This window comes from Corvus cornix, chromosome 7 (assembly GCF_000738735.6).
Source record: "Corvus cornix cornix isolate S_Up_H32 chromosome 7, ASM73873v5, whole genome shotgun sequence".
Lineage (NCBI taxonomy): Eukaryota > Metazoa > Chordata > Aves > Passeriformes > Corvidae > Corvus > Corvus cornix.
In genome coordinates this window covers 5,719,140-5,732,280 of record NC_046337.1, presented here as the reverse complement: position 1 = coordinate 5,732,280, position 13,141 = coordinate 5,719,140, and the positions used below count along the sequence as shown (strand labels likewise).

At 42.7% G+C, this 13,141-nt stretch overlaps 1 protein-coding gene across 7 annotated transcripts in view; it reads left to right on the top strand.

Annotated features, from left to right (window-relative positions):
• Positions 1 to 11,654, top strand: part of THSD7B (thrombospondin type 1 domain containing 7B) — a 299,357-nt gene extending 287,703 nt beyond the window's left edge. For 4 of the 7 annotated variants that reach the window (XM_039555302.1, XM_039555304.1, XM_039555301.1 and 1 more), the window contains 7 exons: positions 2,152 to 2,311; positions 2,653 to 2,826; positions 2,916 to 3,011; positions 4,096 to 4,178; positions 5,141 to 5,333; positions 8,685 to 8,772; positions 10,512 to 11,654. In XM_039555302.1, coding sequence (XP_039411236.1) covers positions 2,152 to 2,311; positions 2,653 to 2,826; positions 2,916 to 3,011; positions 4,096 to 4,178; positions 5,141 to 5,333; positions 8,685 to 8,772; positions 10,512 to 10,593 — 876 coding nt within the window. In that variant the 3' untranslated portion in view covers positions 10,594 to 11,654. Of the gene's footprint in view, positions 1 to 2,151; positions 2,312 to 2,652; positions 2,827 to 2,915; positions 3,012 to 4,095; positions 4,179 to 5,140; positions 5,334 to 6,698; positions 8,773 to 10,511 lie in introns of those variants that run through there. The other 3 variants (XM_039555306.1, XM_039555307.1, XM_039555305.1) reach the window with 2 other exon arrangements.
• Positions 11,655 to 13,141: the final 1,487 nt, after the last annotated feature.

Sequence of the window (13,141 nt, the reverse complement as noted above, 5' to 3'; positions counted from 1 at the left end):
TGGTTCTAGGCAAACCTCAGAGGATCACACCTTCCAAAGAGCATTTACAATAAAGAATTGATCCTCTGAGTTTTGAATATGTGATGGTTTCCTTTCAGTTCTCCTCTGGTTAGCAGCTATTCCCTGCATCCTTAGTGTGCCATTGCTGCCACAAACTTCCTCTGGTTCCACACCAGTTAATTAAATGTATAATTTTGAGGACATGAATAATTTTGAAGATGATAAGGAAGTTAATGCAATGCTCCTGTATTGCTTAAGACCTTTTCAAATATACCAAAAAGCATCTTCTACTGTAAGTGACAGGGTGATATTTTATCTTCTAAGTGTGTTCAATCGATTGTAAAAACCCATTGGTGGTCTTGAAAGAAAGAAGGCAAGTGGAAGCTGCTGTTAAAAAGCAAATCTTTATCTTCAGGATTGTTTTGAGAATTCATAGGTTTGGATATTTTTTTTATTCTAAGCATTAGAAAATATTAATGTAGTTCCAATATAGTGTTATAGAAAAATGAAGACTTTGCCTGTGGCCTTTTATAGTGGAAAGTGTTGTACTGAAAAAATTTATTGTTTTGACCTATTTATTTCTCAGTATTCTTATTACTATTTATATATTAATATGTGTGTAAATAATTATATACTGTTTGTAGAAGAAGAAGAAGCATATTTTTGAAAACCGTTTCTGTCTTCTCCAGTCATTTAGTCATTCTTTGGAGTCATTTCAAACTGGAAATACTGCAGTTTGATTAGTGCTCATTTCCCCCGAGAATATTCTCCCATCATCTTCTGTTCCCACCAGCCATTGCTAAGCACTCTAACCCATGGCACGAGTGTTTCACGCACCATTAATCTCAGACCACGACAGAAGTTTCAGCAGTGAAACAGTAATTTAGAGCAGTAGAGTTCTAAAGTGAGCCACGGTGTTAAAACTTGGAATCTGGCTGCATACAGTAAATCTACCCTGATACTTCTTTAGGATGCTTTAGATTAGCAGCTGCTCTAGATCCAGCTAGTTATGCTCTTACTTCCATTTTATTGTGGATCTGCAACAGAAGGGAGGGAGAGAATGCAAAAGCTGCCAGGTGTGTGCAGGAGAGGCGTTCTCGAGATTCCTGCTAGCAAACCTGCTGCTGGATGAATGCACTCGGTAGGAGCCATTCTGTTCTGCAGATGAAGTCCATTATTTTAAAAGAATCCACTGCCAAGAAATCCAAAGGAGCATTTCCCTTGGTTATATAAAAGCAATGTTTCTTCCTTCTTCTTGAGTTTTGTTTACTCAATTTTGTAAAGTGCCGTTTCCGCAGGGCTTCAGGCGCGCGTTCATAAGGCATCATGCAGACATGAGGCACCTCAACAGCATCACAGCTCTTTATCTGATGAGAATGAAGCAATTCCAGCCTCTAGAAATAGCCTCGGTGCTTTAACTCTCAGAGCATCCTCAGCTCTTGATCATAACTTTGGCCAAGGAATATTGATTTTCCACTAAAGGAAGTCAATCGTCAGTAGTTTGGTGTATGCCTGGGTATTTCAGAACTGGGATGATGGGCATGGAGTGGCTCGGATGGAGCCTCCTTTTGCTTGTTCAAATGGGGTTTAGTGGTGACAGATGATGGCTGACTCGGGTGTGTGACACGAGTTGGTGATCTCTGTCTGCTCCCTTTAGAACATGACACAGCCCATGGTGCAGTAAGGATTTTTGCTGTGGCAGGGTTTAAATCATGTGAGTGCTCTTCTTGGGCTGTATCATCAAAGGAGGGTAGAGGAAATGTCTGTTCCTTATGGGCAGGCCCTGCTCTTGGCTTCTTCAGAGAAGCCGAAAGTGTCTGTGTTCATGTAACTGGGCATTAATTAAGAATCAGTAAATTCATTAATTTGAGTAAGACAAGAAGGACAGACCTCAAAGATGGTATTAATCCTTTATGAATGTAGCCTCTTCCACACCTTTGGTAATGACACACTTTCCTGTGTGGCCCTGCCCCTGCCTCCAAGCTTCTGTAGAGAGGTGTGTAGTGGAGATCTCCATCTGTCATCTCACAACTGGGGATACTGTTGCAGACCAAGTTTGTATCTTTGAAGACTTTCTTGTAGAATCTACTGTGTTCTGTCATCTGCTAATGTCTTTGATGTGTGCCTCTGTTCCCTTTCATTATCCCATAGGGTGGACAGTGTGGAGATGGATTGCAAGTCCGGAACCTCACGTGTGTAGTGCATGATGCATCAGTTTCTGCTACATCCGAACCAGTACAAAAGGAATTGTGTGGTGAGCTGCCATCGAAGGAAAGCGTGCTGCAGTTACCCTGCTCTGTGCCTTGCCCAGGTAAAGGGTTTGGAAGGTCACAGTGAATTTTCTGCCTGTGGTAGCTGTCTGAGGTGGACATGCTCCCATAGCTCTCAGTACTGTCAGCCCTTGTAGTACAAATCTGTGCTTCAGCAGATCAGGTAAATGCTCAGTCTGCTGTTTCTAGATCACCCGAGAAAATCTTCCTTTGTTTTTTGATAAAATGAGATACCCCGTGAAGCGGAAAATCCAAATATTTTGTACTACTGCGTGATGTCCTAGGGATATTTCGCTATTAAAGCTGTTGTATGCTTAGGTTGTTCTTATCCTTCAAGGCTAATTCTTTCTGAAAACCTGTGATTTCTTCTTTCAATGTGCAGGCGACTGCCACCTGACAGAGTGGTCAGAGTGGAGCTCCTGTGAGCTCACCTGCATCAATGGCAGGAGCTTTGAGACAACTGGGCGCCAGTCTCGATCCAGGGCCTTCATCGTCCAGTCTCCGGAGAACCGGGAGAGCTGCTCCGGACAGGAGATGGAAACACGGCCTTGCTCAGGTAGCTCAGCCACAGCGCTGCTTCCTGCCTGTCAAGAATTTATCCTGGGTTTGTTGCAAGGTGAAGAGTAACTGGTGTTGATGTTGCAGGAGGGAAGTGTTACGACTACCTGTGGCAAACCAGCCTTTGGCGAGACAACGTGCGCACGGTGTGGTGTCAGCGCTCAGACGGAGTGAATGTCACAGGTATGTCCCCGAATGGCTTCGCACACTTGGGAATGAAATGTCTCCACACTGGCTTTTCTGCTTCTGCATCTGTTGCTCAGAGGGAGTTGGGCATCCTTCCTCGCTCTTCCAGAATTTCAGTTTGGATCTGTGTGTAGAAGGACAGGTGGGAGCTCACCAGCCTTGCTGTCAGCTCAATGTCACACATGTATTACACAGGAGTATTTGAGCTAATTGCCCTTACTGGCAAGCTGGTCATGGGCAGAAATGAGTGCACACATAATAAAGGCTTGCCTGGGCTGGCTTGCACAGCCCTCAGTTCAACCTTCCTGTGGCGGTGGAGAGCAGAAGAGAACATCACACGCGTGTAAGAGACCCCATCTTCTGTACCTCCTCTTCTTTTCAAAACACAGGCGTCTCGAGTCACTCAAACTGCGAGATTCCTGCTGTTGCCGTGACCTACAAATTCTGCCTGTGCAGGATGAAAAGGGAAATTCATGGCCAGAACTTTGAAGCTCCGTGAGAGATTGACAAAGGCAGTAGGGCTGCGTATCCATGGGATCTCTTTCAATATGCACAGGGTAAATGAGGAGAGAGTGGAAACAAAAATGCAGATGTTCATGTCTGGTTCTATTTATAATGACTAGTTAGGATAATAACAAAAGTGTTAGGTGCAAAGGTTGCCAAGTATTTAAGAACTCATGAACGTGTTTTTATTCCTATAGAAGCACAGGCTTTCCCAAGTGAGGATGGGCAAGGGCGTTAATGTGGATTATGTCTTTTTATGTAGATAAGACATTAATGAGGACACAGAAGATCTGCATCTAATTCCTGATTCTGTCCCCAACTTCCTATGTGGCCAGTGGCAAATTGCTTAAATCTGTGTATCTCTGTTCTCCATTAACTAGATGGGTATGATAATAATTCCCTGCCTTGTTACGGCAAATTAATTAATGCGATGCCTACAGATATTATGCTAATATGCTTAATAGACTAGTATTTAACTATATAAAATAAGCAAGCAAGCACTTCTTACACTGTGGTGATCCAAGATGAAAACATTTAGAAACATGCCCTTGAAGGCACTCAGTATTTTCTTTTCCAGGAGGGTGTCCTCTTCGGACGAAACCTGCCGAAGCCTGGCACTGCAGCCCGGCGTGCAGGAAACCCTTCTCCTACTGCACACAGGTAACTGCTCGATGCAGAGCAGGGCTGGGAAATTAACACTGCGAGATCTAATCAATTAGATTGCGTCTTAGATTGCATTCCAGGACTCAGAAAATAGTTTAGTGTGTCCGTGGTACCACCTGGAGGAAGCTGTGGGAATTTCATCCTGAAAGGAAACCATGAACCTGCACAAACGAGTGATGGCAGTATTTATGTGGTGTTGCACATCTGGGTTTGTTCTGTGGAGGGGTTTTGGGACTTCTTGGTTTAATTTTCATTGAATGCTGTTGTACTTTTCTATAGAAAAGGGACTTTTTAAAACTTCTGTAAAAGAGGAGATAAAGGAGCATCAATCACCTGTTCAGATCAAGAGTATCAGACCCTCAGACAGACATTAGAGATATAAGACAATCAGCAAAGGAAAACAGTATAAAAAAAACTGTTTTAAAATAGAAATCCAGAAAATTGAGTATCTATTTAGCAAACCACAGACTTTTAAAAAACCTCAAGAAGAAACTGCTCAGTCTGATCCAGGGTAGTGGATATTTGGTCATAAGAAAGCTTCATTTTAGATAGCCCTGTGAAATACCAGAGTGGAAACACATGAGGAGGGTTTGGGTCTGAAGGGAGATTGATTTTGTTTTGTCTGTTCTATTGCCCAGCAGGGTCAGTGGGGAAGTTGTTACTGACAAGAGGAGCTTGCCACAAATTCCTGTTACTAAGCCTGTTGGGATGAAAACGTTTATATGTTGGACTTCTCTATAATTACTCACTCTTCTTCAACCAATTCCCCAAACATATTTGGGGTTTTTTTGAACTGAAATGGGCTTGCAGGCACCAGTTCCTGACTGGTTTGTTTTGGAGGTGGTGAATTGGTGTGTGCTGGTTATACCTTGCAGTTTGTTCATGCTTTCCCTACAGTGTGCACTGTTCTGTGGGAGGGCACTGTTTGGTTTAATGCTGAATTCCCTTTTATCTCCCAGAGGGGAGTCTGCGGCTGTGAGCGGGGATATACGGAAGTGATGAGATCAAATGGTTTCCTGGATTACTGCGTGAAGGTACCAGGTTTAGAAGATAAGAAAGCTGATGTTAAGACCATTGCCGGAAAAAATAAACCTGTCAACTCCAAAATGCATGACATTTTCAAAGGATGGTCTATTCAACCTTTTAATCCAGGTGAAAAACTTAAATATTAATAGAATAGATTGTCTTTAGAAGGTGTCTGTAGAGGAAGGGTACAAGCTTTGTAGATGATAACATCAGAGATTGTGTCTGGGAGCTGCAGAGCAACCTCCTGGTTTCCAGCTTGCATGCTGTCTTTCATGCCTTTGTGCCTGTACAGAGGAATCACAATCTCTTACGTTGAGAGATAGCAAAGACAGAATGAAGCAATAATATTTTGCAAAAGTACACTCATATGTGATTTGGGGGGATGTTTAGAACTATTATCTGATGATGTTTCTAGAAGTAGTATGTTTGGACTAGGAAAGATATTGATCACTAGTGCTTCAGAAGTTTCAGAGCAGGAAGTGCTTAAGATTTCATTAAAGAAGACATTGGTTGTTTCTTTCCATATTTCAAAAATATATTAAAAGAATAGGGTAGAAAGTGTAGAGTTTATCTTCAGTGTTGAAGTTAAAACATTAAAAGCGTCCCACAAAGGCAGACAAGCTGCTGTACCCAAGCAGCTTGTCCCAGGTAGATCTTTGACATCCACAGCATAAATCCTTCCCACTTGGACCCATGGACTGGATGTGCTCAGACTGGTCTGCTATTGTTGCAATAGCTGATTCCCATTTGGACTGTTGTTTTGAAGATGAATTAATCCAAAACAAATTTCTGAAATGCAAATAGACTTTAAAAATGGGAAGCAAATGTGTCAGGCACATCAGGTTTGACTGAAATGCATCTGTTTTCCTTGTGTTATGAAATACTGGCAGTGCAGTTCTTCCCCCTCTTCTGGTACCTGACATTGCATTTGTTTGCAATTAGTTCCTAATGAACACGAGACTTCAGAAAACATGTAGGGAAAGGTTCTGTTAGGGGCTTCAGGGGGCCATAATTCTGTCTGATATATGTGAGCACACTTTGAATGTTACATTTACATATTTGATTTGCAGACAGTGGTTAACCTTTGCGTTGACAGTCTCTGGGCTCAGAGAGCTCAGTCCAAAGCCTTTTAAAGTTGGCTGCTTTTCGATCAAACCCTTCATCCAGTTCACCCACACAGTTCACCAGCAGTTTGAGTCACAGGTCTGAGGTTAATTGCCTTTTTGTCAACATCCCTGACCCTCTGTAGGTTGTCTTACTTAGGTGTCATCTCTTTGGCTGGTACCTTTATGGGGTTAGAAAAAGGGAGGGAGGCATAGGTAGGTGCTGCAGTCCTCTCTTTTTTGTCTTTTTACATTTGAGTCTGCAGCCCCAAAAGCTTCTGGAGAGCTTTACCTCAGTGAAGCATCTGTGAGCCAACTCTCACCCAGGGTCTGCAAAAGAAGTAGTGACTGAGAAACTTTTACAGAACATGGTGTTGCTTAATTTTAGGGCAGAAATGTTATAGAAACAATACGTGGGAAAGGAATAAAGGTGCTCCATGTGTGCTAAGTGTACTACCAACCCCATGGCATCCTGCAGGTAACTCTTCAGTCTGAATGTGCTCTTCAGACCCCAGCTCAAGGCTGGTGCTCTTCAAATCATTCCCCTTTGTCTAACTTCACGACAAAATGTGTAATTACTCCCCTCAAAGAGGCTCTCAGGCTCACCAGTCTGGGGTTTGCAGTAGTTACTGCTGGCTGAGCCAGGAAATCACTGTTACCTACCTGTTCTGCTCTTGATAGCAGGTCTGTGGTGAGAGCTGCTGTATAGATGGCATTTAACACCCTGCAGCACCGCAGTCCTTGACATTGTGTTGGTCAGTGAAAGTATGTGTGCCTTCTCCAGCTAATCTGTGATTGCCCTTCCTGTTTACAGTTTGGAACACTAATTTTATTTTGATTTAATGAGGCTGATGTTTTTGTTCTTCTAAACGCTCTACAGGAGTGCACAGAACTGATTTCAAATCAGGCTGTGCTTTTCTCTCTTAACCACACTCTGAGAGGCCAGAGTTCAGGTACAGAAACTTTTCTTCAACTTGAGAGAAAATTTAAATAACATTGTGTAAATTGTCAGATGACATGGTCCAGTGCCTTTCTGCTGGGGATGGAGAGCAGAGCTGCCTTCACAGCAGACATGCTGTGACGCCTTTATGTGGCTGTGACAGTCCCCTTGCAGGATTGCTAAATGTTTCTTGGCCATCTCCAGTTGAGAGGGCAACAAATTTCATACCTAGACTTCAGCAAAATAACCCAAACAAACCAACCCGGACCTGATGAATTGAACAGAGCTCTTCTCTCATGGGAGATAGTCTGCAAGTGTTTTATGGAGCAGAGAAAATCTGTGAGAGGTACTCACCCTTTCCACAAAGCCTGGAAGAAAAATGAGAAAGAATGGGATCTGATTAAATGTGTTTCCCTTTGAAAAAATTTGTCATTCAAACATAAAATGAAAACCAGGCTCAGTGATTGTCCCTCTCACTTGACTGAATTTGAAATGGCCTCTCTCAAACTGTGTCTGTGGGCACAGCACAGGTTCCTGTTCCTGCCTCCAGTGTGTTTTTGCAGCTCTGTTGTTGTGAATCAGCTCAGGCTGCTGCTGCATGGAAAAGTACCAAACCTGCTGCTCCCTACAGGGAAAGCTGTCCAGCCAGTTCAGAGAGAGGAACAGAAGTATTGGTCTTTCAAAAATTGCTGTTATTATTAATGCAAAGCTTGTAAATAAGGATCTGTCCAAGTAAAGTGTTCTGAGACAAGGGAATGTTTGAACAGACTCAAGCCCACATGTGCATGGAGGGGTTCTTGCAGGGGTCCTGGGTCACTGCAGCCCAAACAGCCCAGTTCACAGCCTTACCTTGTCTTAAAGCCAGTTTTGTCTCCTGCTCCTGTGGCCCAACCAGAAAGTCCTTTCCCAGCTTTATCCCTCTTACTATTACAAAGCCTATTCTTGTTTTTATTCTAAGCTGAATTTATTCCCATTTGTTGCCCGAGTGTTTCCCAGTTCTAAGCAGCTTTTCCACTCGTGCTTGCTGGTGTTTACCCCAGCCGACCCTCAAGTCTTTATGGAGAACAATCCCATCCCTTCTCAGCCCTCAGCTAAACACATCAGGTGTTGCCTGTGTCTGCCTGGGTCAGCTCAGCATTGAACTGCCTCTGCCAGGGCAGCCACTGGGCTCTGGAGGGAATGTTACCCCAATTATCCCATGTCCCTGCCCCTTTCCATTAAAGTTTTGTCTTTAAAATGATGGATTTTTTTCAGAAATCCTCTTTGCTATCGGAAGTATAGGGTTTATGGGTTACTCCCAGCCAGCCCTTGCTGTGTTCCCCATCAGTGATGCTCCTAATTTCTCTTTACTTGATCTCTTAAAACTTTGTGTATTTTAGAATAAAGTCTTTTATTCTCTCCTCTTCTACCTCTATCCTTTTTCCTCGTCTTCAGATGGTAAACTGAAGATATGGGTATATGGAGTATCAGCTGGTGGCTTCTTTATCATTGTTTTCCTGATTTTTACATCCTACCTGATGTGGTGAGTATGGCAGGTATTTTGTCCTTAAATAAAAGCTAGTTTGCTTTTTTTTAAATAATCCAAGATACATCACAACACTGCATTGCAGGTATTTAATGCTCAAGGCTTCAGGAAAGGATGGAAGTTGGACTGCCTAAATGTCTTCATTTGGCCCCTACCTCAGAGTAATTAAAACTCTCCAAACTGTAAATGTTAACAGCCTTTATTGGGAAGAAGTTTGGTGGCCATGCAGGGAAAGAATTATTTTTGGTTATCAATTGGCCCTTATATTTATTCAGACTTCTGCTGGGAATAGAAAGGGGTTTTATTGTATTCTTCAAAAAAAGATAAAGTAAAACTGAAGAAAGGCAAGGAGAGTGATTGGAACAGGGAGCTGGCTTCTGCTCAAGGAAGGACTAAATAGAATAGGGACATTCAGTTGAAAAATGATGTTTGATGTGGGAATACAATAGAGATCTATGAAATCATGAATGGGGGAGGAAAGGGTGCTATGGAATTTTTATTTCCCACAATAAAAGAAGTAGGAGGCATCTGATGAAATGGTCGTTTAAAATAAACAAAAGATATTATTTTTCACACAGTGCATTATTACCTTGTGAGCTTGCTACTGCCAGGACTGTGCATGCCAGGAAGATAAATGGATTCAGAGATGGCATAAGAGTTCATGGGAGATTGGGTCTCTTGGTGTTAATTGTGGTTTTTTGGCTGTTCGCTACAGCTCAGAAAATCCCTAAATAGGTTTTTGCAGTGAATACATCAGGTGAAAACATGTCCTGTGTCTAAAGCTGCTCCCACCAGCCATTGTTAAGGACAGGGTGCCTGGTCTGCACCTTTAGTCCAGGGGGTCTGGGGTTTTACTGGGGGTGAGGAGTGTCTGCCCTCCTCCAGCAAAGCCTTACTCGGGCAGGGGAGGTGAGCCCGGCCTTACAGAGCTCGCGCTGCTCTCCCTGCTTTGAATATTTGGAAAGGCGCTGCCTTTGATGCCTCTGGGAGGACAGGAAGGGAGAAGTGGGAAGCATCCAGGTGTCCTGCAATTCCCAAGGATTTGGCCTGAACTTAAAAACATTCCTGGTACAAGCTGGCCCAGGACCTGTCAGACCAGGGCAGGTAACCAGAGAGTCACAGCTCTGGCCTGACAGCATCACTGCCCTCTTTCATCCAACAGTTTATTCTCTCTCACTCCCTTAGTCTTTCTCTCAGCCTCTCTCTTGGGTTAAAAGCTCAAATAACAGCTTAGGAGCTGCAGTTCCCTTATTTTCCAAGCCATGTAGCTCCATTTCTCTGTGGCTTCACAGCAGAGGATACAGAGGATTTTTTAAATAACATTACACACTTCTCCATCACTTGGAGGCTGCTGAGGAAATGCATTTCTCAATAATAATTATTGTTGCCTCAATACCTTGCCAAAGAAAAATGAGAATATCCCACTCCCAGGCAGCTCATGCTCTGATTTTTATGTGAGGTGTTCCTTATTTTGTCAGCTGTGAGAAGAGATGGGAGACAAATGTGCTTTATATCCTCTGCAGGTGGGCAGCACAGCTGGCTGCCCGTTTCTGGCAGGCTGTGTGTCCATACCACACACGTGAGAGCACACCAGAGGGGCCGTGTGGTGCCGCCCCGTTACAGCTTTCAGTGGCCACTGTGGAAAGTTGACTTTTTTAATTGAAGTTTGGGGGTTGATGATGTTTCTGAGCTTGTTACAGTTTGTAATTTTGTCTTCTGAAATGCTTTTCTTGCAGCAAAAAAACGAAGCAGCATCAAAGCCCTCCACCACAGCAGAAGCCTCTAACCCTGGCCTACGATGGAGACATTGATATGTAACATAGACAAGAAATCCAAATGTAGACATCAACTGCCTTAACTGCTTTCTTTTTTGGAACTCTCTGACTTCTCAGTTTTTTGAGGAATCTCCTGATGTATAATATCCTGGGCAGAACAGAAGTATTGCAAGCTGAGAATTTTGTCACCTCTTTGTTAACAAAAAATGGAGTCAAAAACTTGGATCTTCTGAAACTTTTCTGAAGAGACCAGAAATTACATCTCTTCCTGTTGAACAATGGGAATAACCAAACAAGAGAGAATCTACAGACATCAAAAGGAATTAGTTTAAAAAAAAAAAGGCATGACAATCCCAAGGAAAATGTGACATTTACTGTAAATGACAAGTTTGACACAGCATCATTATGCACTATATTAGTGCAGGGTTCTTTATTCTTCACATACTTCAACAATGAGTTTTCTAGTGTTTACATTTCGTTCAAAGACTTTAAAACCAGATCATGTATTTTGAGAAATGCAAGGAAGAATGAGTTGAAGTGTCTGAAGTTATCAGGTTTTTTAAAGTTTCTTCCTTCTTATCCTGTTTTCTAGTCTGGAATATGATTTTGCTTCATTTCCACCTACAAGACAGAATAAGGATTGTTATGAAAAAGCATAGGTGGTTTCTTAACCAAGAATATTTTTTAAAGAGCTGAGTAGATAGGTGTTTTGATGAATGGCTAGAGGATTTGATTGTTTAAAAAGGATTTTAAATTAAATTAAACCATGTAGATACATTATGGCCAGTTTAAATTGTTATTCAGTTTAATTAAAACAAACTCTGCTTTTGTATTTAAATTTTCTTATCTGAAATATTTATAAATTCCTTTTTTTGAATTTAATTACCTGACCTCATTTAATATACATCAAACACAAATGCAGTTTGTAGAAGGTCTTGCTTTTTTAAATGTTTCAGAACCACTGAGAAGTTACATGTCGTAAAAATCTGGGAACATTTGAAGAGGGTAAGTGTTTATAATAGTGTGTGTTGCAAGTAAGAAAGTGCCATCTTGTGGTATTGACTTGTATTTATAAGCAAATAAAATGCTAAAGAGAGTGAGGAATTTGCTTCTGGTATGTTGAATTAAATGTGTGTAAACAACTCGTGTTATTAGTCATTTACTGGGTCTGAGATTGGCCTTGGATTTCAGACTCCCCTGGTATTATTTAGTGCTGCAGTGATTAGTGGGAGAAAGAGTACAGACAAGTACAAGTCGAGAGAATAATTGCAGATCTGGAGAGTGCTTGGTCTTATTTTTAACTCAATGCTGCTGCTTATTCCAATGATCAGAAGAGAAAAAGAAGAATTGTTACCAGCCCAGCAGCTGTGTGGTCCTTCCCCATCCAAAGGTACCTGGATCATCACAACACATGGGTATGACTGGGGCACAAGGCATTGCTCATCTTGTCGTGTTGTTATTCACAGCTTTGTAAAGTGGTTTAAATGTTATGGTTTTATTGAAAAAATGATGGAATTGTAGACAGGTTTCCTCCCCTAGGTTGGGATCCCACCCATCCATCTGGCATTGCTCCTGCAGCATCAAGTTGAAATGGTATTGTGCCACTCAGGCAGGGTCAGGAATGTGCTTTTCTCTTCCGTCATTACAAAGAAAGTCTGGTGGAATTGTGAGGGGAAATTTTCTCACATGTTTCTGGCCCTGAAGATGTTCTGCTGGCCCTGCTTTCCACCTTAGAGCTATAACTGCTTATGGAATATAAAGCAGCATCTGGTGTTTCCTGGTAACATTGGGGTCCTAATCTTTTTTTAGCAGTGCCTTGTGGTGAACCATTGAGTAACATCTACAGAGGACGAATTACAAGGGGAATAATGATCTGGCGCCATTAGGAACAACACTGACAGATCTTAATATATTTCGTCTGTGGGACACAATGTCAGCAGAGTGGTAATCTCTGAATAATGAAGGAATAAACTCAATTAAGCATGCTGTTCAGCAAGGCACTGAACTGGGAAAGTTGGTGTAATAACACCCAAAATGACAGCTGCAACATGTTGGTCATTGCCCTCAGCATCAGGGTAAATTACAGTTCAAACTGTGATGAAGGGAAGGCTCTGGGGAGACCTCAGAGCGCCTGCCAGTACCTAAAGGGAGTACCAAGAGAGCTGGAGAGCCTTTGGACAGAGGCATAGAATGGGAGGATAAGGGGGAATGGCTTCAAACAGAGGGCAGGTTTAGATGAGATATCAGGAATAAATTCTTTCCTGTGAGGGTGGTGAGGCCCTGGCGCAGGTTGTCCAGAGAAGGTGTGGAGGCCCCATCCCTGGAAGTGTTCAAGGCCAGGCTGGATGGGGTTTGGAGCAAGCTGGTCTAGTGGAAGGTGTCACTGGCCACAGTAGGGAGGTGGACCTTTAAGTTCCCTTGTGACCCAAACTGTTCCATGACTCAATGACTCTGTGTCCGATGTGGGAGATGTCAGATCCTCGGGGAGGCCAAGAGCTCCAGATGCAACACTGCAAAGTGTGTTCATATTGAGGAGATGGACTGGGGGGTGTGGTTCAGTTTGGGGCCCTTCTCCTGCTCTATGTCCCCAC